This window comes from Heteronotia binoei, chromosome 10, assembly GCF_032191835.1.
Source record: "Heteronotia binoei isolate CCM8104 ecotype False Entrance Well chromosome 10, APGP_CSIRO_Hbin_v1, whole genome shotgun sequence".
In the NCBI taxonomy this organism is placed as follows: domain Eukaryota; kingdom Metazoa; phylum Chordata; class Lepidosauria; order Squamata; family Gekkonidae; genus Heteronotia; species Heteronotia binoei.
The window spans coordinates 15,823,664-15,850,280 of NC_083232.1; the positions used below are offsets into that span (position 1 = coordinate 15,823,664).

Sequence of the window (26,617 nt, forward strand, 5' to 3'; positions counted from 1 at the left end):
AGGCATTATCTCTTTCTCTATGCTGAGAAAAGTGTTCTCTGCTAGCTTCTGGAAAGAAAGCTGCTGCTGGAGGCACAGGCCTTTCCCCTTGTTATTTGGTAACCCTAGTCCACTTGTCATTTGGTAACTCTGGTCCAGCCATGTAATATTCAGCAAGGATTTTAACTTGCCTAGATTTTTGTAGTGTGATTTTTCTAGCATTCAGTGTTATCCCAGTGAAGCCGGTATCCTAGAAGGGGTATCAAACATCTGACCCAGGGGCCAAATCAGGCCCCCAGAGGGCTCCTATCAGGCCCCTGAGCAACTGGCTATCATCTGCATCACAGCTTGCTTTGCCAGGCTTGCTCAGGAGCAAAACCTGTATTTTCTCCATTGGCTGAGGCTCCTCCCTTGGCGAGGAAGGAGGGAAAGGATACCTTACTTTGCCAGGCTCTCTCAATCGCATAGCAGAGCTACCGAGCCAAGCCTCTCTTCCTTCTATTGGCTGAGGCTTCACCCACTCCTGGCCCTCTGGGGAAGGAAGGAAAGAGCCAGAGCTTCCTTTGCCCAATTCCCTGGATCCCATGGAAGAAATACAAAGAGAGCACCTTTAAGACCAATGATGCTAATGTTTTAAGTTAAAGTTAAAGTTTTTTTAAAAAAACCGTTGTGTTTGTATGTGTCCTTTATAAAGTTTATATCTCTGCTATCTAATCTTAAATAGGTACACACATGGTCCGGCCCAACATGACCTGGCTTGACAAGATCTCAGATCTGGCCCTTGTAACATATGAGTTCGACACCACTATAACATATAGTGTTTGATGCTACCTTTGTCAGTTGAGCATCCATCTCTATGAATCCATTTACAAGCCCAGACACTAGATTTTTTCCCCCTCAATTGTTTCCAGTGTATGATTTTAACTTGTCAATAGCTCCTTATAAAACCCTGTTTACAAGAAAGGGAAGAGCTCTACGAGCAAATAAAAACATCATGATAAATTATCAGCAAGCATCTGTTCCAAATGTATCAGCTGCTTGTTACCGAGCGTCTGTTGAACGGTTTTGTTTGTCGCTCGCTGGTGTCATATCCTTTATGACTTTTTGTCGTTTAATTTTTGTTTTAGAATTTACATTGCCGGCAAGTTGGAACTGACACTGTGCTGATAAAATGCATGCTTCATAATTTAATATTGCGGTAAGAGCAAGCCAAACAGTGCTTGAACAAAGTCCTAATTTCCAGGTAGGAGCATGCAAGACAGACAGCGCTTGTCTTGACATTCGCTTGCAATAGCATCTTTCTAGTCGGCTCCAGAAATTCGGGATTCTGTCTCTCAGCTTTTAGAACTGTCCAGGTCTCCTTACCCAAGTATCCTCTGCAAAGGGTTGTGGTTGTGTGCTCTTGCTTCTAAGCCATTAAGAAAGTACTGTGCGTGGCCATCACAGTTCAAGCAGTGTCACCGCTAGATTAACCGCTTCAGTTTCACTTCTTTTATAAATGCTTCTCCCTGCACTCCTAAGCAGGCTACCGTAGCCTCAGTTACATTGGTTTCAAGGTCATTCTGAAATGGAATTAGTAGCATTTTGAGTGCTCTCTTGTAGGGAATCTGGAAAAAAACTGAGCGTGGCTTCCGTTTGAGTTACGAGCAAGATTTTCAGTGCCCACCTGGGCAAAGAGGGTATGTGAGAGTAAACGTTTTAATTGTTTCCTATGCAAGGATGGCACAGAAGAAGTATCTTGCTGCAAAGCTGAAAAACTACTTAAGGGAAGACAAGATTCAGCTCTGGAAACCTCCCTATACAGACAGCAATAAAGAGGCTGGTGAGGAGCTGAAGGTAAGTCCCGTGCGGCTGCCGTGTTGCAAGTTTTTTTTTTAAGAAATTATTTCACGTATGTTTTTTGTTCTCCCTTTCTTAACAAGTTCATATTATTGCCTTAGGATCTGGCACGGCAGTATTCAGCGAGGCTGAAGTATAACGCCAATGAAATAGAGGCCCTTCTGGAGGAAATACGCTGCAAAACGATCGAGCGGGGAACCGGAAATGAAGCTTATAAGGCAACAGGTGTTGCAACGCTTGAAGTGGCCCTACCTCCCAGGATGGGTAAAGTAAGCATGTTACCGAAAGAAGCGCCTGCAAGATGTGGAGTGATTGCTGCAGTTATGTAATGAATGATCACCTGTCGTGTTTATTGAACTGGCTGAAGAGGCTCTTCAGTGCATGCAGGTGGGACGAGGATCCATTGCAAGCAGTGGGGGTTACCTTTGTTGCTTTACCTTCCTCTGAGGCAAATCGGAATTAAAATGAAACACTGTTCAGTTCTGTGTTTGTCAAAGACACTTCACTTATCTGGTAATTATAGGCCCCAGTTACATTGATTGTCAAATCTGTGTTGTTTTTATTGTGACTTCGATCTGAATTTCTTTCTTTTTTTTTTAATTGAGAGCAGTTTCATTATATGGATTTGCAAAGACCTTTGACTTTTATTTAAACTCAGACTTTAAATGCAGACTTTTCATTAGATCCTCTGGGAAGAATGAATTTTTAAACAAGGGAATGCATAATGCCTTCATAACGGCAGAAAGCAGCCAACATTTAGTTGCAAGCTTTTTCAAAGCTAAATACACTTCGACTGCAATCTCTTGGACATTCAGTGTTTCAGTCTCTAATTTTTCATTAGAGGGTAACCTCCACTGCCCTGTGTTGCTGTGCTGGGTTTTCTGGGTGATGGGGATTCTTTTCCAAGGAGCCCTCCTGCTCCTTACAGCCCCTTCAGCCCTAGAGCTTCCTTGGCCGCCCCCACTCTGGCTCAAGAGCTTCCCTGCCCCATCCTCCCCTCCCCCTCCCCCAGCTCTCTCTTCAGCTGAGGTGTGCCCTGCTGCTCCTGCTCCTTACAGCCCCTTCAGCCCTAGAGCTTCCTTGGCCGCCCCCACTCTGGCTCAAGAGCTTCCCTGCCCCATCCTCCCCTCCCCCTCCCCCAGCTCTCTCTTCAGCTGAGGTGTGCCCTGCTGCAGGGCGGAAGACAAAGTGTGAAGGACTCCAGCAGAGTAAACCAAAAAATCACAAAATAATTAACCAACTATTGTAACAGTTAAGTACCAGTAAATTAATACCGTAATGTTCATTCCTCCTGCGTCAGGCCGTGAATGTCATCCCCCATTCCTTCCCACATGGGGCGTTATGTGCTTTCTCGGGGATCTTTCTCCTCCACAGAGATTGGCCTATCTTTTCTCACCAAGCCCACCATGCCCAGTCCTGGCCCTGAAGGGAGTCTGGCAAATTTAAAGCGAGGCCTGAGGCCTGTGCATGAGGAAAGAGGTGCTCTTGAGGCCTGCAACTCCTGGGAGCAATTAGGTGGTGGGTCCTTTGGGGTTAAACCATAGAGTTTTTGTAGAATGCTAGTGCATCCCGTGTCACTTTTGCTCTAAACCCAAAGTGATATAGGTGCACTGATGTGGCTCTGGCACATCAGATCTTTTCCTGCCCCCAATTCCTCCCTCCAGTTCCTGAGGCACAGGCTGCCAGGAGGCCTCCTGCTACAAAATATTAGAAAGCCAGCAGTCAGTCATTTCACAAAACAAAGTGTTAGAGGATGTCAATTAAAGCAGCTTAAAAACATTACCAGCCAGCAGCTGTTTACCCAAAATACCAGGAATATAAATTAGAGAGGACTGCAGTAGCAAAACAGTAACAGTAATTGGTGCACCTGAATCACAAGACTGAGGAAATAAATAAGTTTACATCTGGGGCCAAAATCCCAATGAGTTTGGTGCCAGGAAAACTGCTGGTGGGGAAGGGATTCCAGAGCCGGACTGCCTTAACTGAGAAGTCCCTGCCCCTAGTCACAGCCCACTACACCTTAAGAATGAGAGAGAAGTGCAGAAGGGCTTCCAGTGAATGATCTCAACAAAGGAGCAAGAACATATGGGAGAACAGATGTGTGCAGTGGTCTCTGTGAGGGGCAGAAGTCAAAGCACAAGAACGGCAGATATGGAATGGGGGTGGTGTGATGCAGTACTGTGAAAATCTGGAGGCGAATTTGGAAGTATTTTGAAAGCACCATGGAGTAAGCCAGTTTGCTAGAACACAGTATTTGTGTTTATAATTTGCAGGCAAGAAAAGGTGTGCTGGAGACAAAACTGATCATCACAGGCAAGGAGCTCCGATCTCAGTAAGTAACTACTGCTTGCCCTTTGCGGGGGCGGAGCAGGGTTGTTTGAGATGTAGTTATGTAGTACTTTTTAAAAATCTGGTCACTTCTGATAAAGAATGGGTAATCTGCAGTCCTGTTCAGAAGCGTCCCATTGACTTGCCAGGGAAATTGCATCCTCGATATAGATACTGCACATACTCAGATAAGACAGTACAGCAGGATCCCATTTTAGCTATTCAGAACTGGTTTTCTGTGATCATTGGGCTTTACCTCCAGTCTTGGCAACTGAGACCTTCCCTTCTCTGCCAGGCACGTGAAACCCTGGAAGCAAGTTTGGGGCCTTCTGCGTCCCAAAAGCTAAGGGGAAGGATCAGGCATATTTCCACATAATTTAATAACATTCATTGGGAACAAAGGCCACCTCGGACAAGCATCTTCCTTTGGTCAGACTTCAAGGCATTAATCAAGACCTCTCAATTAGATCTGTCGGCTGCGTTCGACACGGTCGACCATCAGTTACTGACCTGCCGGCTTGCCGACGCAGGGATTAGGGGGTTGGCCTTGCAGTGGCTTTCCTCCTCCCTTGATGGGCGGGGATAAAGGGTGGCAATCGGGGGAGAGCTGTCCCAGAGGCACTCACTAGATTATGGGGTGCCGCAAGGGGCAGTCCTCTCTCCAGTGTTATTTAACATCTACATGCTCCCCCTTGCCCAGATTGCCCGGAGGTATGGGCTTGGGTGTCATCAGTATGCAGATGACACTCAGCTCTATCTACTAATGGATGGTCAGCCTCACTGCATCCCACAAAATCTGGACCTAGCTTTGCAAGCCGTGGCAGGTTGGCTCAGGCTGAGTAGGTTGAAGCTGAATCCAACGAAGACGGAGGTCCTTTGCTTGGGTCGTGGCACTCCAGGGAGAGAAATCCCCCTCCCAGTTTTTGACGGTGTGTCACTGAAAGCGGCACACAGAGTCAAGAGCTTGGGGGTTCTACTGGAGCCTTCATTGTTAACGGAGGCCCAGATAGCGGCCACTGCCAAATCCGCGTTTTTTCATCTGAGACGGGCGAGGCAGTTGCCCCCCTTCCTGGAGCGTCATGACTTAGCAACAGAGATCCATGCAACGGTCCCATCGAGACTGGATTACTGTAATGCCCTCTACATGGGGCTGCCTTTGTGCCGAACCCAGAAGCTGCAACTGGTACAGAACGCAGCGGCTAGGCTGTTATTAGGGCTCCCGATGTGGGAGCACATACGGCCGGGGCTGCATGAGCTGCACTGGCTGCCAGTTGTATATCGGGTTCGTTACGAAGTGCTGGTTATTACCTTTAAAGCCCTATATGGTCGAGGGCCTGTCTACCTTAGGGACCGTCTCTCCCCATATGAGCCCCAGAGAGTACTGAGGTCAGCGGGAAAAAACTGGTTGACAATCCCTGGGCTGAAGGAGGCCAAATTGAAGACCACACGAGAATGGGTCTTTTCATTGGTAGCTCCACACTGGTGGAATCAACTTCCGGATGAAGTGCGGGTCCTGCGGAGTCTCGATCAATTCCGCAGGGCCTGCAAGACCACTCTTTTTAAGATGGCCTTCGCCTAAATATGGAGTTAAGTTGATCCGCTGTTGACGTTTCCGCCACTAAATTTACTGAAGGTTTGAGATGTAGCACCATAAATCTTAATTTTTAATAGGAATTTTGGTTTTAAATGATGGTTTTATTAATGTATATTATTTATTGAATTATATGAATGTTTTGTTGTATATTGATTTACATGTTGTGAGCCGCCCTGAGCCTGCTTTGGCGGGAAGGACGGGATACAAATAAAATGTATTATTATTATTCAATTACAGGGTTGCCATTTTCTGGAAAGTCAGGGAAATGGAAATTGGTCAGGGAAAGTCGGGAAAATTGGTCTAAAGTCAGGGAAATTGTGATGATTTGATCTGCTACAAGCAGTAGATTTTTTGACTTGCTACAAGCAATGGATTTTAAAAGTAGCTTAAAAACAAGAGTAAAATTTATATAGAACAGTTTAAATACATACAAAACAGAACAAAACATAAAGATATTAGGGTTTGTAGAATCTTTCGGGATCAAGTGCCGTGTTCTACTGGAGAAAGTTTTCCTTCCAGACGTTTCGTTCTCAGCTGCGGAGAACATCCTCAGTGGTGTTTCAGCCAGAGCAGGCGCTCAGACCTTCTTGGCTGCTGTGCATTGGTTAGAAAGGAGGGTTCATTGAGGGGGATACCCAATGAAACAAAAAAAAGTCTTCACCCACTGGCAGAAGACAGCAACGGGAGGGGAAAAGTGGATATCCTTGGAAAGAGAGTTCTGGAACTTTGGTGCTATGACCAGGGGTGGAATTCTATCAGGAGCTCCTTTGCATTTTAGGCCACACACCCCTGATGTAGCCGATCCTCCAAGAGCTTCCAAGGCACAGGAAGCTGCAAAGAACCAACATGTAAGCTCTTGGAGGATTGGCTACATCAGAGGGGTGTGGCCTAGTATGCAGAGGAGCTCCTGCTAGAATTCCACCCCTGGATATGACCAAGAGGGCCCTTTCCCAGGTTGCCACCCACCTAATCCCAGAAAGTGGGCACCCGAAGCAGGAGACTGAAGATGTAATAGCCAGGTGGATTCATAAGGGATTAGGCTGTGCTTCAGGTATGTTGGTCGCAAACCATTTAGGGCTCCGAAGGTCAAGACCAGCATCTTGAATTGGGCTCTGAAACAGATTGCAAGCCTGAAGCGGCACAGTCCCTTTGACCCATTCCAGGAACCAGTCCGAAGGGGGAGGGAAAGACTTCAGAATTTCAGCAATATCATCTGAAATTAAACAGCTTTTAATTATATCTGTTGTTTTGCTTCACAGAATAGCACAGGCATATGGCTTGGAAGAAAACTGCATCAAAATAATTATAAATAAGAAGCAACTTGAGCTAGGTAAGGATCTGTACAGTAGCTATTTGGTGGTGCAGCTGTAGTTAAGATGGCGTCTCTCTTCTTAGAAATCCATCCTAAACTTTTTATTGCCGTATCCCTCACTTTGTCGGGTGTGTTATCTAACCCGTTTTCAGGGAAGACATTGGAAGAGCAAGGAGTAACACACAACGTCAAAGTCATGGTGCTGGAGCTGAAACTGAGCGAGGAGGAGACCAGAAGAAAAGTCCGAGAGGAGGAAATGCAGCATGAGGAAGAGACGGTGAAGAAAAAAGAAATGCACAAGAAGATGCAAAGAACCAAGAAGGGCCTAGAAATACTGGCAAAAAGAGGTTAGTTAGTTATGATTATTAACAGAATGGATGGAAGTGCCGGTAAAATATTTCACTGATATGAATTTGAGAGCCTTGCGTAGCTGCAGTATATAACAAAAATAGTTTGTGGATCTCCTGTTGTGTCTGGTGCAGATATTAGGCTGAGCTAACAGTCTTGTTGGTTCAGCAGATTGAGTGATGCAGCCAACTGAGTGACCTTGGTTCAGTCACAGTTCTTGGAAGAGCTGTTCTCTCAAGAGCAGTCCTTGAAAGACCTCTCTCAGCCCCGTCTACTTCACAGGGTGTCTGCAGTAGCGAGAGGAAGGGAGGGAGATTGTGAGCCACTCTGAGACTCCAAGTGAAGGGCGGGGTATAGATTCAACTCTTCTTCTTTTTCTACACCTTTGAGCCTCTTGCATTATGTGAAGCTCTTCCAGGGGCCCAGAATACCTTTTTCTAAAACTGTCTTTTCTCCCTTCCTCAAGCCACATACTTTGAGGAGAGCCCCACGGTGGTTTGAGTGTCATGCTGCGCCTGGGGAGACAAGGGTTCAAATCCCTCCTCAGGTCTGTAGCTTGCTGAGCAACCTCAAATCTAGCCAAACCTAACTTTAAGACTTGTTGTGAGGATAAAAGGGGGAGAGGCCTCCATATGCCACTGCAAACATCTGGAGGATGGGTGGGACAAAAAGCAATGGCTGTCAGCACCTTTCTTTGAACCTCTTAAAGGTCTTGTACACGTTGGTGGCTGAGATCAAATGCAAGCATTAAACAGAAGATGGCATGGGATACTTACAGCCTACATAAGGAGAAGTTGGATTCACTGGTCTGAATTAGAGGCCCGAGTTCAGCTGCGTTCCTTGGGTCAGCTTGTTCATCTCAGCACGCCATTTGTCAGGTTTGAACCAAGTGCAGCAGCCTGTTTTGCTGAGCTGTTTCTTTTCTGTTCACAAAAGACTTGCCGCAGTTGTTGTAGAAGAAATTGCTTGCACTGAGAGAACCAGTTATCATTTTGCAGTGAAAAGGACAGTTATTGTGGTTCCATAAAACGGAACTCAGTAGGCCTCTTTTCCCTTTTCCTGAGTCCCATAATAAGCTTTTGAGAAACACAGGAGATTTGAGTAGTCTAGATTCTGAGGAGCATATAGTTAGTTGCACTTCTCGCTGTAATGAAATGCATGCCCCTTGTTTGAATTGCAAGGAGCCAGGCCAAATGCTTGCAAGTGCCAATTTTCTGTAGTCAAAGATATCAATAATTGTTTTCCTTCCAATTTTTATGGCTTTCTGCAGAGGACTCTTTGGATCCAGATACGATGCCTTACCTAGATATAGCAAACCAAACTGGCAGAAAAATCAGTATTCCACGACAAGCCAAAAAAGTGAGCATGCGTCTGCTGTTGTCTTTCTCTGAAGGACGAATGGGCTTTGTTTCTGTGCATTGAAGGGTTTTGACCTCAGTAACCTGCTCCCCCTCCCCACCTCCGCTGCAGGCTCTCTTGTTAGCTATGGGGTACCACGAAAAAGGCAGGGCTTTGTTGAAGATGAAAGAATACGCCGTGGCACTGCCGTTTCTGTTGGATGCAGACAAACACTTCTGGTAAGAATCTCTTCACCTCTCGTTCTTGATTTCTGAAGAGGCGTTTAAGTTTTTACATAGTGGTGTAGAAGATGCAAAGCATTTTGTGTAAGGTTATCTTAATTGATCCTTGCGACAAGGCTTGAAGGTAAGCCGGTGTTATTATACCCACAATGCAACAGGAGCTGATTGGGGAGGGGCGGGAAGCTAGTTTAAGGCCAGCTAGCGAGTTTTATCATCACAGCGATCTGAGCCCGGAATGGCTTGGTTCTGTGGCGGCTCATTTGTCAGCCAATATTTATGTTATTTTTATTTTATTTTTTTTGTGTGTGTTTATATCCCACCCTCCCCTAACGGGCTCAGGGCAGCTAACGACAGTTAAAAATAACAGTGGTTAAATTAAAGTATAATAAAATCATTAAAACATTTCAACAGTTCATACGATTTAAAATATGTAGTACAGTTCCAGGTTCACTCGCCAGGATCCAGATGGTGGGTTTTAATTCTTATTGAGTGCCGCACATAATGATATTATAAGATGTTTATTTGGCACAGACAGCTTCAAGAGGGGAATGGATAAGCATATGGAGCAGAGGTCCATCAGTGGCTATTAGCCACAGCTTATTGTTGGAACTCTCTGTCTTGGGCAGTGATGCTCTGTATTCTTGTGCTTTTGGGGGGGGGGCACAGTGGGAGGGCTTCTAGCCCCATTGGTGGACCTCTTGATGGCACTTGGTGTTTTGTTTTTTTGCCACTGTGCGACACAGAGTGTTTGACTGGATGGGCCATTGGCCTGATCCAACAGGGCTTCTCTTATGTTCTTATGTGACACAGTGTGTTGGACTGGATGGGCCATTGGCCTGATCCAACAGGGCTTCTCTTATGTTCTTATGTGACACAGTGTGTTGGACTGGATGGGCCATTGGCCTGATCCAACAGGGCTTCTCTTATGTGACACAGAGTGTTGGACTGGATGGGCCATTGGCCTGATCCAACAGGGCTTCTCTTATGTTCTTATGTGACACAGTGTTGGACTGGATGGGCCATTGGCCTGATCCAACATGGCTTCTCTTATGTTCTTATGGCACTCTGGATTTGTACTGGGATGGTTCAGGTGTCAGTGCTGTGGGATGGTGGAATAGTGGTCACCTCCCCATTACTTGTTGAATGCCAGTTTAAACAATTCTGTCTTACAGGCCCTCCAGAATTGTGGCAAGTCCCACAGGGCCCTGATGTTTTCAGGGAGGGCGTTCCACACAGCAGGGGCTGCCACTGAAAAAGCTCTTACTTTGGTAGTGGCCAGCCGTGCTTCTTTTGGCCCGGGGATCATAAGGAGATTTTGTGTACTTGATCAAAGTGCTCTCTGAGGCTCATATACAAGCTGATTATTTCTTTAAGGGGGAATGGTGCTTTTTTGCTATGCTGGCCCATCTTGCATTGATGATAAAACAGCTCAGCTCTGCCAACAGCTGAGTAACCCAGCTAAGCAACACAGTACGCAAAACACTTCCTTGTTGCTTTCCAGCGAATGTGGTTCTGACCTCTTGACCACCGTCGATAATTACGCAGTGCTGCAGCTGGACGTTGTTTGGTGCTACTTCCACCTGGGACAGCTGGATTGCCTCGACGATGCTGAGAAAAAGCTCCTGGCTGCCCACGATTGCTTCCGGGCGTGTTACGGGGAGAACCACGAAAGGCTGGTCACTATAAAAGTAAGGAAAGAAAAGCACGTGTGCATCGTGTTAGAATAATCTTCTGCTTGTTTAGATGAAGATGGGTAGCCGTGTTAGTCTGTCTGTAGCAGCAGAAAAAGAGCAAGAGTCCAGAAGCACCATAGAGGCTTATAAAAGTTATGGCAGTGTAGGTGCCTTTGTGAGTCGCTGCTCACTGCTTCAGATGCTGCTAGTCCATCTGTCCTATATATTGGGAAGTGGAGTGATTTCAGATGTCGAATGACTAGCAGGCAAATGACAGTAGTGGATTGCAACTGAATGAAGCTCAAGACTGCATCCTCCTGGACTGAATCAAGATCTAGGTTTCCTGTCATTTCCAATGCTGTTTTTTCCACACCTTCTATCCCACTGTATGTCACACCTAATCTAATCATGCCTGCTATTGTCTCCATCTTGGTGGAGTGCCGTATCAGAGGAGACACATGCCCTGCAGGAACTGTCAGGGTTCCACAGAGCATGCAAGACAAAATTGTTCTAGCAGGCCTTTGGCTAATCCTTTTATTTTCAGTGGCTATTAGTCTGCCAGATGTTTTCTCTTTGCAATATTTCTGATTATTGGGAGAAGGTCAGAATTTTAACTGTTTTAATCTGTTTTAACAATGAACCTTATGCAGAAGGATATAAATCAGGGGTGTCAAGCATGCAACCCAGGGGCCGAATCAGGCCCTCAAGCAATTGGCTGTCATCTGCTTGCTCCTCCCTATGTCTTGCTTCCTTCTGCATCACAGCTTGCTTTGCCGGGCTTGTTCAGTCACATAAGAGCTACATAGAGCAAAGCCTCTTATTTTCTTCATTGGCTGAGGCTCCTCCCTTGGGGAGGAAGGTGGGGAGGGAGAGCTTACTTCAAAGGAAACTCTGGCTCTTTCCTTCCTTCCCCAGAAGACCAGGAGGAGGAGGAGCCTCAGCCAATAGAAGGAAGAGAGGCTCGGCTCAGTAGCTCTGCTGTGTGACCGAGAGACCCTGAATTGTACTGGAGAAATAGAAAGAAAGCACCTTTTAAGACCAACACGTGCTAATGTTTTCAGCATGTTTTATTTTAAGGGTTTTAAAAAAAAAACCCTTGCGTTTGTGTCTTTTATAAGCTTTGTATCTCTGCTTCCTGGCATTGCATTTTATGACACACGCAGCCCGGCCCAGCAAGGTCTCATTTGTGTCGGATCCGGCCCTCATAACAAATGAGTTTGACACCCCTGATATAAGTCTAATAAATTAAAATTGCCCTGACCTGGATTAGCCCAGCCAAGCCCAGTCTTGGTATATCTCAGAAGCTAAGCAGGGCTGACTCCGGCAAGTACTTGAATGGAATACCAGGAGCAGGAAGCAGAGGTAGGCTGTATCAAGCCATTTCTCTGAATGTCCTCCATGCCCCAGCAGGGGTCGCCAGAAGTCTCCATGACATCCAGGCATGCACACGCACGCACACACAAAATACGAAAAGTACCCCCCGCCCCTTCTTGTTACATGGTCGGTCAACCAAGGGCAAGTATGGCCTTGTTGGTTCTCCTGGATTTCTCAACGGCATTTGATATCATCAGCCGTGGCATCCCTCTGGTCTGCTTAGCTCATCTGAGCCTGGGATGCTTAGTACATATGGATTTCTTTCCTAGGCAGGTAGCCGAAAGGGATGCTTGGGGATCTCTGCATAGCCCGGTTCAGTCTTCTCTCTTGATGCTTTTCAGACATCTACGGGGGGCTGCTGCATATCATCCAGATTCAGAGCACTTTGCCCTCTGTATGCAGAGCACTTTGCTGGGGAACAGCGAAGGACTGGATGAACGCTGAAAAATTTAAGCTTATAGAATCAGAGTTGGAAGGGGCCATACAGACCATCTAGTCCAGGGGTGGCCAAACTGTGGCTCAGGAGCCACATGTGGCTCTTCCACACATATTGTGTGGCTCTTGAAGCCCCTACCATCCCATCTGCCAACTTGGAGAAGACGTTTCTCTCTTTAAATCACCTCTCCGAGCCAAGCCACCTGCTTTCTTTCCACCTCTTACTCCCTCCCTCCATCTATTTGCCTTTCTGCTCTCAAACATCTGACATTCTTGTCTTGCGGCTCTCAAACATCTGATGTTTATTCTATGTGGCTCTTGCATTAAGCAAGTTTGGCCACCCCTGATCTAGTCCAATCCTCTGCTCCTTGCAGGATCAGCCTAGACTAGCATCTCCAACAAATAATCATTCATGCCTTCTACCCCTCTACATATCACACCTTAATCTAGATAAGACAGAAATGCTGTATGTGAGGAGTAAGCTTCATCTGGGAACAGCAGTTCTCTCTGTGTTGGGTGGTCTTACTTTTCCCTGAAGGATTATGTGTGCAGGCTTGGGAGTATTTGTAGCCTCAGTGAGGACTTTAAGTGGACAAGTAACAGATGTTGCCCAAGGCACCTTTTAGCATCTGTGACTGATTCAGCAACTGCTACCTTTCCTGGAGAAGCCAACATGGTCAAAGTCACACATGCCTCAGTAATAGCTGTACTTGGCTGCTGTGGTACATTTTTTTTGAAGAAGAAGATATTGGATTTATATCCCGCCCTCCACTCCGAAGAGTCTCAGAGCGGCTCACAATCTCCTTTCCCTTCCTCCCCCACAACAGACACCCTGTGAGGTAGATGAAGATATTGGATTTATATCCCGCCCTCCACTCCGAAGAGTCTCAGAGCGGCTCACAATCTCCTTTCCCTTCCTCCCCCACAACAGACACCCTGTGAGGTAGATGAAGATATTGGATTTATATCCCACCCTCCACTCCGAAGAGTCTCAGAGCAGTTCACAATCTCCTTTCCCTTCCTCCCCCACAACAGACACCCTGTGAGGTAGATGAAGATATTGGATTTATATCCCGCCCTCCACTCCGAAGAGTCTCAGAGCGGCTCACAATCTCCTTTCCCTTCCTCCCCCACAACAGACACCCTGTGAGGTAGATGAAGATATTGGATTTATATCCCACCCTCCACTCCGAAGAGTCTCAGAGCGGCTCACAATCTCCTTTCCCTTCCTCCCCCACAACAGACACCCTGTGAGGTAGATGAAGATATTGGATTTATATCCCACCCTCCACTCCGAAGAGTCTCAGAGCGGCTCACAATCTCCTTTCCCTTCCTCCCCCACAACAGACACCCTGTGAGGTAGATGAAGATATTGGATTTATATCCCGCCCTCCACTCCGAAGAGTCTCAGAGCGGCTCACAATCTCCTTTCCCTTCCTCCCCCACAACAGACACCCTGTGAGGTAGATGAAGATATTGGATTTATATCCCACCCTCCACTCCGAAGAGTCTCAGAGCAGTTCACAATCTCCTTTCCCTTCCTCCCCCACAACAGACACCCTGTGAGGTAGATGAAGATATTGGATTTATATCCCGCCCTCCACTCCGAAGAGTCTCAGAGCGGCTCACAATCTCCTTTCCCTTCCTCCCCCACAACAGACACCCTGTGAGGTAGATGAAGATATTGGATTTATATCCCACCCTCCACTCCGAAGAGTCTCAGAGCGGCTCACAATCTCCTTTCCCTTCCTCCCCCACAACAGACACCCTGTGAGGTAGATGAAGATATTGGATTTATATCCCACCCTCCACTCCGAAGAGTCTCAGAGCGGCTCACAATCTACTTTACCTTCCTCCCCCACAACAGTCACCCTGTGAGGTGGGTGGGGCTGGAGAGGGCTCTCACAGCAGCTGCCCTTTCAAGGACAACCTCTGCCAGAGCTATGGCTGACCCAAGGCCATTCCAGCAGGTGCAAGTGGAGGAGTGGGGAATCAAACCCGGTTCTCCCAGATAAGAGTCCACACACTTAACCACTACACCAAACTGGCTCACACATTCTGTGTGAGCAGCATTGAAGACGTCCAGAAACGTCAGATTGCTGCAGCCAGGGTCCTTACAGGCACCCGCCAGAGTGACCCTGCTAAGCCAGTGTTATGCCATCTGCTTCCATTCTGGTTTTAGGGCTCCAAATGGGTTACAGGGGTAGGGAACGTTGGCTCTCCAGATGTTTTTTTGCCTACAACTCCCATCAACCCCAGCCATTGGCCATGCTGGCTGGGGCTGATGGGAGTTGTAGGCAAAAGAACATCTGAAGAGCCAACGTTCCCTACCCCTGGATGAGTATCTGAAGGACCACCTCTGCCCATATCAATCAGCCCAAGGCTTCAGGTCAGCCCTTGGGGACCTTCTCAGAAGAAGACTGCAGATTCATACCCCGCCCTTCTCTCTGAATCAGAGCGGCTCACAATCTTTTATCTTCCTCCCCCACAACAGACACCCTGTCAGTTAGGTGGGGCTGAGAGAGCTCTCACAGCAGTTGCCCTTTCAAGGACAACCTCTGCCAGAGCTATGGCTGATCCAAGGGCATTCCAGCAGCTGCAAGTGGAGGAGTGGGGAATCAAACCCGGTTCCTCCAGATAAGAGTCAGCACACTTACCCACTACACCAAACTGACTCTCCAGGGACCAGCGCTAGCAGTAACTCAGCATGTGGTAGCTAAAGGGGGGAGGGTTTCTCTTTGTGGCTTTTTGACTTTGAAACAAACAAAATTGAGGTCCTTCCTTTTCCAGAAGGGTCTTTGAGTTAGAGCAGCAGGATGGGTGCTAGGGAGTGGTGTTATTAGAAGTTAATTTTTTTATTGACTTCTGGTGTATTTCAGTGATGCTTACTGTTTAACTGAATTTGGACTGTGCTTTCTTAGCTTTTTAAAATTGATTTTTATTGTATCGTATAAAGTGTCGCGGGGACTTTTAGTTGAAAGGTGATACATAAACATAACTAGCAGTTTGTATTTGCAAAAGGGAAGACATGTTAGTTTGTCCATAGCAAAGTAAAACTGAGATAAAATGGTACCATTAAGACTAGCTAAGCTTATTTCAGCATAAGGGTTCATCAGTAAAACTTAACCGGCATTTTTCATTATTTCAGTGTGACGTCCTCATCTGTTCCAGTCCCTGCACGCAGGGATTCACAGCTGATGGATCTACAGCAGGCCTCTCTCTTCCACAACCCCTCTTCTTCCCTCACCCTTTATTTCCTGTGATTTTGCTTTGAATTTTTTGCATCATTTCCATTCCCCGACCATCAGAAGAAATGAGGAGAAGCTCAAGCTTATACTAAAATAAACTCTTTATGGTGCCATTTCATTTCTGCTTTAGTGTTCTGTATGAGCACCCCTTGTGTTCTGTTGTGGGGCTGGCCTCTGCCTCTCTTTGAACCTCCTCCAGAGGATGACAGAAACCAGACAGGAGGCCAAGGAAATGTATCTGTCATTGGCTCCAAACTGTTGAGTGGCCCCATTTTAAATCCTTCTGTCTTTCTTTAGGGAAGTTCTGGGAGAGAGAAGGCCTTATTTCTAAGGCTTTACCTGCTTCAAGGAATAAGCCATTATCATAACGGCAGAGAAAAAGAGGCTGCTGAGTATCTACAGAAGGCAAGTGATTGGTTGGTTTGTATTCAGAAAATCCCTCCCTAACGTTACAAGTCTGCCCTTCCCTTGATAGCCCAAGCAAGCTAAGCAGGGTCGGTCCTGGTGAATGCTTGGATGGGAGACCACCACAGAAGTCCCAGTAGCTACGCAGGAGCAAGCAATGGCGAGCCCCACCCCTGTTGTCTCTTGCCTTGAAATCCTGCTGGGGTCGTCATAAGTCAGCTGTGTGACACAATTAACACCAAGGTTACGAACCTAAGAATACTCCCCTGACAGCAGTGTTCCCTCTAAGCCTAGGTAGTGTGAGCTAGCGCACAATTTTTTAGCCTCTGGCTCACCCCAGAGCAAACTAATTTATGCAGTTAGCTCATAACTTTAATGCCAGTAGTTCACAAAACACAGTCCGTGCTCACAAGACTTCACAACTTCATTAAACTCTGTGGCAGATGCACATTTGTGCATCTTCCCCTCCCGTCCCCCCACAGCATAAAACTCACTTATTTACCATCCGCTGCCTTAAGAAGAAGAAGACTGCAGATTTATACCCCGCCCTTCTCTCTGAATCAGAGACTCAGAGTGGCTTAAAAAGGTAAAGGTAGTCCCCTGTGCAAGCACCAGTCGTTTCCGACTCTGGGGTAACATTGCTTTCACAATGTTTTCACGACAGACTTTTTACAGGGTGGTTTGCCATAGCCTTCCCCAGTCATCTACACTTTCCCCCCAGCAAGCTGGGTCCTCATTTTACCGACCTCGGAAGGATGGAAGAAGATAGAAGATAGATATCCTGCCCTCCACTCCAAAGAGTCTCAGAGCGGCTCACAATCTCCTTTACCTTCCTCCCCCACAACAGACACCCTGTGAGGTGGGTGGGGCTGGAGAGGGCTCTCACGGCAGCTGCCCTTTCAAGGACAACCTCTGCCAGAGCTATGGCTGACCCAAGGCCATTCCAGCAGGTGCAAGTGGAGGAGTGGGGAATCAAACCTGGTTCTCCCAGATAAGAGTCTGCACACTTCACCACTACACCAAACTGGCTCTCCTGAGTCTCCTGAGGCTGAGTCAACCTCGAGCCAGCTACCTGAACCAGATTCCACTGGGATCGAACTCAGGTCATGAGCAGAGGGCTCCGACTGCAGTACTGCAGCTTTACCACTCTGCACCACGGGGCTCTTCAGAGCGGCTTACAATCTCCTATATCTTCTCCCCCCACAATAGACACCCTGTGAGGTGGTGTCTGTGAGGGCTCTCACAGTGGAAGTTTAGTTCTTTTTTTCCAAACTAAAAGTTTTGTTGAATTTCAGATACAGGAAAAGAAAAGAATCTACAGGGAGATATGGGGAAATCAGGGCTGGAGGGGGAGAACAAATGTCTCTCTTGCTTACATTTTCTTTGTTATTACAAACACATCTAATTCAATTAATTCTCAGTCTATATATCATTTACAATTTATATCTTCCATTTTGTCTTATAACATTCTATCTCATTATAACTCTTACTTTGGCTTACAAATACACATTTCTTATAATTGCACCATCTTATACAGTATATTATACAGTACTAACTCCTTATCTTATATTCCTATATACAAATACGTTGCCACTTGGTTGCCTCGAATTCCAAACTTTTACTGCACCCAGCCAACCATACAGTGACTGCCAGATCTTATTGTCTTGCGTATAGTTGACGTTTATTTCTGCTCATAAATGTTGGCTTAGAAATGTTTTAAGTTGAAGTTTATTTCTGTACAGGACAAGATTGCAGGCTGCCTCCCCGTATTTGACGCTTCCCCTCTCTTTCTGGCTTCTTCAGGCACATGGTTTGTTTCAGGAGTTGTGCATAGATCCCGAGAAAGTCAGCAGCCTGCTTCTCCTGGGATTCTCTGCCCAGGAAGCTCGCCTGGGTCTCCGCGCTTGTGATGGAAACGTGGATCGCGCTGCCAGTCTCATTTCCAACCAGAGAGAGGTACGGGGCCAGGATGCTCTTGGGTCATAGCGAGGCAGCAGTATACAACATGCGCGTGTGTACATATGGATAAAAGCATATGGCCGCTAGCTCACTTGAGCGTCATTTTAATGGAGATAGTTTCTAGAGCATATGTTCCTGTGCCACAAAAATAATTAAGCTAAAACCGAGGGGGGGGAAATCCTTTCACATTGGGTAAGCAGCTGGCTCCCTGCATTCATATGGCAGAGCCAGTTTGGTGTAGTGGTTAAGTGTGCGGACGCTTATCTGGAAGAACCGGGATTGATTCCCCACTCCTCCACTTGCAGCTGCTGGAATGGCCTTGGGACAGCCATAGTCTGGCAGAATTGTCCTTGAAAGGGCAGCTTCTGTCAGAGCGCTCTCAGCCTCACAGAGTGTCTGTTGTGGGGGAGGAAGGGAAAGGAGATTGTAAGCCGCTCTGAGACTCTGATTCAGAGAGAAGGGCGGGGTATAAATCTACAGTTTTCTTCTTTTTTGGACTGATTAATAGCCATGGAGGCATTTGTGGAGTGAGGGGAAGGGGGGGCTTGAGTTGAGAAACTGCTCTCAGCAGAATATTTGTGCTGTGTTCAGCTCTTGAACACACGTGAAGTTTGCCTGGTACTGAATCAAGGTCAGCCTTGTCTACTCTGACTGGCAGCAGCTCTCCGGGGCCTCAGGCTGAGAACTTTCCCATTGCCCACAACCTGATGCTTCCAATGGGAGATGCCAGGGAATGAGCCGGGGATCTTGTGCGTGCCAAGCAGATGCTCTGCCCGTGAGCCCCAGGCTCTCTCTTCCAGCTGCAGCCTTAAAATCTATTGCTTGGGTCAGAGCTGCCCACTGGAAGCTGAGCAGATTTCTCCAGCAGCAGCTTATATGAGGGCTGCCATTGTGGTGAGCTCTTTTGGAAAGCCGCGGGAAAGGGTTACGTATTCCCCTGAAATGGTTGGGGGTGGGGGAAGTAAAGCCATAAACTGCTTCCCACCGCTTTGCCAGGGGAAAGCAAGAGATCCGTCTTTCGTTGGGTTCGGCGCTACTCTCATTTATTTATTGCAGGAGAAGGAGCAAATACGGCGAGAGGAGCGAGCAAAACGGAGGAAGCGATTAGAGGACATCAACTACTTGAAAAGTATGGGCTATTCCGAGCGAGCGGCTAGAGAAGCTCTTCACCAGGCGAAAGGGAACCTTGAGCTAGCGGTGAAGGTGAATGCTCTCTTCTTTTATTTTTTTATTATTATTATTATTATTATTACCTTTAATTTATACCCCGCCCTCTCCGCAAGCGGACTCAGGGCGGCTAACAATCAGTTCAGAATTTCAGACAATAAATACAATTAGACAATCAAACCATAAACACTATTAAAACATTTTAAAACCATTTTACGGTGCTGTTACTCTAGCAGGACACTGTGTGTCAAGGAAGGGCTCTGCTTCACGTATTCTCAGGCCCTCTTCACGCCACAAGCACTGATATTAGTACCTCCGTGAAACATGCTGACTTGAAGCTGGTGAATCAGGTCTGCTGCCGGGCAGAACCGTGAGCATTTGCATCAGAATCGGCTGAAATGTTTAGAATTTGCAGGCTTGAGGCTTTCTGTAGCTCTAAGTGGGAGTCTGATGGATTTCAGCTTCTGAGGAAGTTGGCAGCAAAGAGCAAACTTGAGACTGCTTCCCACAGATTTTGAGAGCGAGTGTTAAAAGTGAGGAGCTGTGGAACATACCACGTGATGTGGCTTTGTGCCTTTTCTTGAGTACCCGTTATGTGAGGGTGTCTGGTGCCACTCAGACTTTGGGAGGTGTTATTGTCTCAAAAAACCTTCAAATTCAGGTGGATGGTCATGCGTCAAATAAAGATTCCCTTAGGCTTTAATCTTAAATGCACTTACTAGGAAATGAAGCCTGTTGATTTCAGTAGGGCTTACTCTGAACAAGCAACGCTCGGGTATCTGGTTCTGACCGCTCTGTTGCAGACTGGCAGAGGGGAAGCTTTGGGAAAATAAACTCAAAATTAACAGTAGTTATAGTTTAAAAGGCCAAAGCTGCTGCAAAAGAATCAGGAAACAAACACCTCACAAGGAGACCACAACTAGAGGGAGTGCCAAAAACCAAACAGACAGTGGTCAGAAATGATAGGCAAAATACTTAAAGATTTTCAAACCTATTGTGTTTTTATCAAAATGGTGTAAGTACAAAAGTTGGTTAACCAATGTGATGTTCAGTGTTTGAAATGCTTTGAAACTTTTGCACTTAGTGCCATTTTGATTTTTAAAAAATGCAGCAGGTTTGGAAACCTTTAAGTATTTTGCCTGTAATTTCTGACCGCTTTCTGCTTGGTGTTTGGCACTAGCAAAAGAATTGGGAGCCCTCCTCTTTCTTCGGAATAAGCGCTGCTCTTCCTTATTTTTTTGCGGGTGCTTGCATTCGCCAGTGCAGTGCGACGGTTTGCGTTCTGTAGCCGTGTTTGGCTCCTGAAACTGGAGGCCGGGTTGTGAAGAACTGCCCTCTGAAGTTCACGCGTCCAGCAGCACTTTAAGAAAAAGTGAGCCCAGATGCCAGCACTTAAAAGCTATATGACATATGGCCTTTGAAATGAATGGGAGTTTCAGGAGCCATTTGTGATGTGGCTGCGTTCAGAGAAGGCCAAGGATGTGCCTCAAGTAGCTAGAGTATGGAAAAGTTGGCCATCTTGCTAATTTGAGGAAGTCCGTGTGTTGTGGTGGTTCTGTTTTAGCAGTCATTTGAAAAGAAAAAGCGTGTGGGGACACTGACCGTACTGCGAGAGGCTCTGGTCATTTCCAAGTTAGGGGACTGCCGGCGATGGTTTAGTTTGACCTGTGGGCCAGACGAAATGGAAAGGGAATGGTACAACAGGACCTGACAACTGAAGTTCAGGACAGACAAAAGGACATACTACTTTTCACAGAGACTGATTACACTGTGGCGTGTACTGCCAGAGGATGTAGCGACAGCTGTAGGAATCAGCAGTGTTCAAGGGGGATTAGATAGATTCTTGGTAGCTAAGTCTGTCAATGGCTCTTAGACATGGTGACTGAGGGGAACCTCCACGTTCAGAGGCATTTATCCTTTGGATCCCAGAGCCAGGAGGCAACATGAGGGGAAGGCCCAGTTGTTGGCCCTGCAGAGGATCTGGCTGGCCACTGATTGAGACGGGCTGCTGGACTAGATGGACTGTTTGTCCTTCTTATGGGGGCCTGGCTCAGTGGCAGATCCCTATTTTGCATGCCCAGGTTTCGTCCTGCCGTCTCCGGTGAGAGGAGACAGGTGTTGGGGAAGGAAGATCCTCTCTACCTAGGAGCCTTGACTACTACTAGCTCTCAGGCTCTCGGTGACCCATTCGGCCTCAGCCTCATAGGTGCGTCTGGTGTGGCGTGGCCCAGATTTGCTGTGCTGCATTTGATTAGGTTTCTTCCCACTAGGCGAGTTTGACGTTCCTGGTTTTGGACTTCTCCTCTTTTCTGATTGTGCTCCCCCCCTCCCCCCAGCATTGTACTGGTGCATTGTTTGCCGGGGAATTTTTTTTGGGGGGGGGAGGGGAAATAATGCCTTTTATGTTGTTACAGGCTCCTTGGAGCAGAATGGGGGAAAGCAAAATCTAAATATTAGTATATAGACCTCTTTAACATGTGAGGTCTGGGGAGAAACATTTTGCCTCGAGTCCCTCTCCACGCCCACAGCTGTTTCTCTCTTCTCCAGGTCATGCTCGATAACCCCCAGCTGCTCCTCCCGGAGGACAACGGCCCACTGCTGGGGAACCCCTTCGAAGTTTCTCAGGAAAGCATTAACCAAGTAAGTGCTGTCTGGGCATTGAGAATATATATTTTTAAAAGGCTTAGTGATTTCACAGGCAGTGACTGAGGCCAGGTTTAAGCATGAGCCCAAAGCCCTGGCCTGGGGGGCTGCATGTTTGCGCAGCATCTTGTTGAAACTTGGGTGAGTCCAGCGCAATGTCCCGCGGGGGAGCACTTCTTGTGTCAGGTTGGAATCCAGCCTCAGTTTTGTCCTCTCCTCCATTTTGAGCCAACTTAGGGACATTCTTGCTTCAGACCTCGTTTTGCTCATCGCATCTGCAGAGCCTGTCGGCAGCCAGATGTGAACCCACTGAAGTGTTCGTCGGTGACCCGTTCTGATAGAATGCCTTTAGATGCTTTTTTCCATGATCGCAAGAATCTCTCTCCAAGCCGCACACAGCTCTGACTGGAACTGGCTCTGGGGTCTAAGTCCTATGGGACCTACAAAGGTGTATTATGGAACATGGACCCTTTGCTGGCACATCTTGTGTTTAAAATCCTTTTTTCTTCAGTTGGGCAATGCAGTTGGGTTACGTACCTGCTTCTGCGATGGACTGTTTCAGCCCTGTAGCCTATGGGAGTGCAGCTCCAGCATCCCACCTCCCTCCAGAGGGGAACTGAAGGCTGCCGGAGAGAGAGTACAGAAAGGAAAGGCAAATTGTCTCAGCGGGAGAGGAGGCAATTTTGTGTGCAGCTCTGCCTGTTAGTGTAAGCAGCCAAAAAGAGTCCACAGAAAGGCAGAAGGAGAAGCCCAGGTTCCGTGGAACCAGCCTCAAATAAGAAACGAAAGAAGTAGGAGATAAAGTCCATTGGACTTTATGGACTTTTATTGAAGGTGGTCTTCCCACTTCAAGTTCCTCCTTTTGTCGTTATATGAGAAGAAAAAGAAGAATTGCAGATTTATACCCCACCCTTCTCTCTAAATCAGAGACTCAGAGCGGCTCACAATCTCCTTTATCTTCTCCCCCCACAACAGACACCCTGCAAGGTAGATGAAGATATTGGATTTATATCCCGCCCTCCACTCCGAAGAGTCTCAGAGCAGCTCACAATCTCCGTTACCTTCCCCCCCCCCCCCAACAGACACCCTGTGAAGTAGATGAAGAAGATGAAGTCCGCCCACTTAACCACTATGGCTAACCCAAGGCCATGCTAGCAGGTGCAAGTGGAGGAGTGGGGAATCAAACCCGGTTCTCCCAGATAAGAGTCCGCACACTTAACCACTACACCAAACTGGCTTGATTTATTGATGAGGCTTGATTTATTATTAGATGTGGCTTAATTTTCATTATGTTTTATTTTTATTTTTTGTTAATTTGTATTCCGCCCTTTCCTGCAAGCAGGCTCAGGGCGGAGTTAAAACAATTAAAAACTACAAGCTAAAACCATACAATCCAATAAAACAAATGATACGTATGTCACAGGCGGTGGTTTCCCCTGGGCGCATTCTGCATCTCAGGACAGCAGCTGGCCCAGAGATGGAATAACAAATGAAGGTGAAATAAGACAGCATCATGGCAGGCAAGGGAGGCCGAGCAGATGGAAATGAGGATGTCGCTGCCTCAACCGAAGGCCCGGCGGAACAGCTCCGTCTCACAGGCCCTACGAAAAGCCATTATATGTGGCTTGATTTCCAATATTTATATGTGGCTTTAGTTGATACTATTATATGTGGCTTAGTTTTCTATATTTGGTGATTCAAAATAATACGAATCTCCTACTTCTTTGGTTTCTCATTTGAGGCTGGTTCCACGGAACCTGGGGCTCTCCTGCTTCTGCCTGGTAGTGGCAGGGCAGCTGAACTCCACCCCAGGACGGGACAGAGTTGCAAGGCCTGTCTCTGGTGACCTGCTAATGACGAGCTTTCAAGAGAATTCACTACATAACCGGCAGATCAATAAATCTTTGTTGTTTTATTTTAAACCTCCTTCAGCGATCTCCGCACTCCTCGGGCTGGGTACCAAACAGCAGTGGCCCAGAGCCTTTGCACTCGCTACCCAAAGAGCATCTTGTCCCTGAGGGGGAAGGCTCATCTCACAAACCAGGCAGAGTCCCCAGATCCATCAGAGAGGCCGTGCGGGTCCCCTCGATTTCTAGAACAGAGTTCATGGCAACCAGGGCAGAGGCTTATACGCACATACTCTGTATCCCATAGGGAATGTTGCATTTAAAGATTTATAAACTGGCTCACAGCCAGGACTCTTAAGCTGTAGATCAGAGCAGGGTCTTAAATTCCTTTGCCTATTTGTAATGATGCACATTTTCTTGGTGCCAGCCAAGTGCGACGGTCAGTTGTTGGGCTCTTTCTCTCTCCCTCCCTCCCTCCCTGCATAGCCTGCCACAGTTTGAGAAGCACCTCCGGCTGGAAAGCAACTCTGCGGTCTTTCAGAGGGCGGAGGGCAATAGAATGCAGCTGGCGAGAATAAATGGCAGTAGTCACGCATGTCGTTTTCCTTGTCTCTCTGTTGTATAGTTGGTGTATATGGGCTTTACCGCAGAGGCGGCTGAGCAGGCCTTGAGGGCGTTCCAAGGCAACGTGCAGCTGGCCGTCCAAACGCTGGCGCACTATGGAGGCTCCCTCCCTGACGACCTGCAGCCCTCTTCCGAGAGCACCTCTCCTTCGGGCGAATCCAGCTCTTCCCAGGAATCTTCCACGGGCTCTGCAGGTAAAGGGGCCGCATTTGGAAACAGGCAGGAGGGAAGCAGGGAGGATGGGACATGGAAGTCCTGTGAAAATCCCATTATTCACAGCTGGTTCACAGAAGCAGCCTAGTCATCTTCTCCAGGAGGAGCAACTGGCAGGCCTGACACTGCTGTCTGGGAGAGAACATTCACTGTTGTCAGGCCCTTGGCTGTAGAGTCATCAGGGGGGCACCGTGGCCATGTGCATCTGCCCTTTACCAGCTTCTGAGTGCCCACTCCTCTGGATTTCCTGTGAATCTCCACAGGCCTGCTTAATGCTCTAAAGAGAGCCAGTTTGGTGTAGTGGTTAAGTCCACGGACTCTTATCTGGGAGAACCGGGTTTGATTCCCCACTTCTCCACTTACAGCTGCTGGAATGGCCTTGGGTCAGCCATAGCTCTGGCAGAGGTTGTCCTTGAAAGGGCAGCTGCTGTGAGAGCCCTCTTCAGCCCCACCCACCTCACAGGGTGTCTGTTGTGGGGGGAGAAGATATAGGAGATTGTGAGCCACTCTGAGTCTCTGATTCAGGAGAAGGGTGGGGTATAAATCTGCAGACTTCTAAAATAGTCATGTAGTGTTTCAGGGCCCTTTGTCCTGGACTTCCTGCTGAATTCCCTCTGAATTAGTCTGCTTTCCCATGTGCACGTGAGAGCACATTTGTGGCGGCTTGAAGGCAGCTGGGTTTTCTTAGCTGAAACCGGAAAATCCACATGCAGATTATTGTGGAAGCTCATTATAGAAGCTACATGAAAGTAGCCTACGCTTATGATACTTAGTGATGGAGGGATACCCCTGCAAGGCCCGTGGCAAATGCACCTCGCTGCAAAGGAAATACTTCTTTACACAAAGCGTAGTTAAAATGTGGCATTCGCTGCCGAAGGATGTAGTGAAAGCCACAAGCATAGCTGTCTTCCAAGGGGGGTTAGACAGATTCATGGAAGACAGGTCTCTCAGTGGCTACTAGCCCTGGTGACTAAATGGAGCCTCCACATTCAGAGGCAGTGAGCCTCTGCGTACCAGTGCCAGGAGGCAACATCTGGGGGATCTCAGTGCCAGGAGGCAACATCAGGGGAATGCCTTGGCCTCTTCTGCCCTGTTGTTGGCCCTCCAGAGGAACTGGTTGGCTACCGTGTGAGACAGGATGGTGGCCCAGATGGACCACTGGTCTAATCCAGCAGGGCTCTTCGGATGTTCTTACCAGGGAAAGGCTTCAGCCTCTGTGCTCTGTTGTTGGCCCTCCAGAGGAACTGGTTGGCCAGCGTGCGAAACAGGATGCTGGGCTAGATGGAACACTGGTCTGAACCAACATGGCTGCTCTTTGTTTTCTTCAAAGCCTGTTGGAACAAAGCTGCTTGCATAGCATAGGGCTTAAACTCTTGAGGCTGGAAGGAGGAGGTGTCCTTAACTCCATCTGAGCATTTCTTTCTTGTAGGGGCTTCTGGGGCTTCAGCAGATGAAGACATGGAAGCAGATGCCCTCAATGAAGTCTTAAAGGACATTCCAGAACACGAGGAAGATTATTTGGATCTCACGCTGGAGGAGGAAGAAACTGTCATTAACGAATACCTCTCTTACCTACAGCACTTGCCAGCTGAGCCCAAGTAGTCAAGGCTCTTGGACTCCAGTTGGCAGTTACATCGAACTCTGTTTTTTGGGCTCCAACCCACAGAAAATCAGATGCAGTCAAATCTCACTGAAATCCACGGGGCGATTCAGTCTGTACCACCGTGAGAAGTCTCATTCATTTCAGAGAGATTTCTGCACAGCGAATTTTGTCTGGGCTGGTTCCTTGGGTTGTGGACACACCCCTAAGCCACGCTTTTGCCAAATGCCTTAAGCTCAATAAGTTGCATCAATGCCGGTATCCGTATAAACCTGTGTCATTATTTGATTGCCGTGTAGAAAGCACTGGAGGGCAAAATCAGTTACAGAAGAAGAAACATTTACAGAAGAAATATTTTATAGAGAGATTCACTATATATATATATATATATATATAGGTGTAAAATCAATCTATTTAATTGGTAGAGCAAATAAAACCCTTTCCATCTG

General features: G+C 47.3%; 1 protein-coding gene across 1 annotated transcript; it reads left to right on the plus strand.

Annotated features, from left to right (window-relative positions):
• Positions 1 to 1,665: 1,665 nt before the first annotated feature.
• On the plus strand, positions 1,666 to 26,617 carry NUB1 (negative regulator of ubiquitin like proteins 1). The gene is made up of 14 exons (XM_060247998.1): positions 1,666 to 1,815; positions 1,920 to 2,087; positions 4,092 to 4,150; positions 7,000 to 7,070; positions 7,205 to 7,399; positions 8,671 to 8,759; positions 8,871 to 8,977; positions 10,482 to 10,668; positions 16,008 to 16,115; positions 17,919 to 18,071; positions 19,131 to 19,277; positions 21,789 to 21,881; positions 24,357 to 24,549; positions 25,998 to 26,617. Exons 1-14 carry the CDS (start codon positions 1,699 to 1,701, stop codon positions 26,168 to 26,170), a joined length of 1,860 nt encoding a protein of 619 aa, XP_060103981.1. The 5' UTR covers positions 1,666 to 1,698; the 3' UTR covers positions 26,171 to 26,617.

Excerpts from the sequence above, each read along its gene's own strand:
- NUB1 (XM_060247998.1), top strand. The coding sequence starts at position 1,699 with ATGGCACAGAAGAAGTATCTTGCTGCAAAGCTGAAAAACTACTTAAGG. Across the intron at positions 2,088-4,091 it reads TACCTCCCAGGATGGGTAAA|GCAAGAAAAGGTGTGCTGGA; the intron begins GTAAGCATGTTA and ends TATAATTTGCAG. Across the intron at positions 7,071-7,204 it reads TAAGAAGCAACTTGAGCTAG|GGAAGACATTGGAAGAGCAA; the intron begins GTAAGGATCTGT and ends ACCCGTTTTCAG.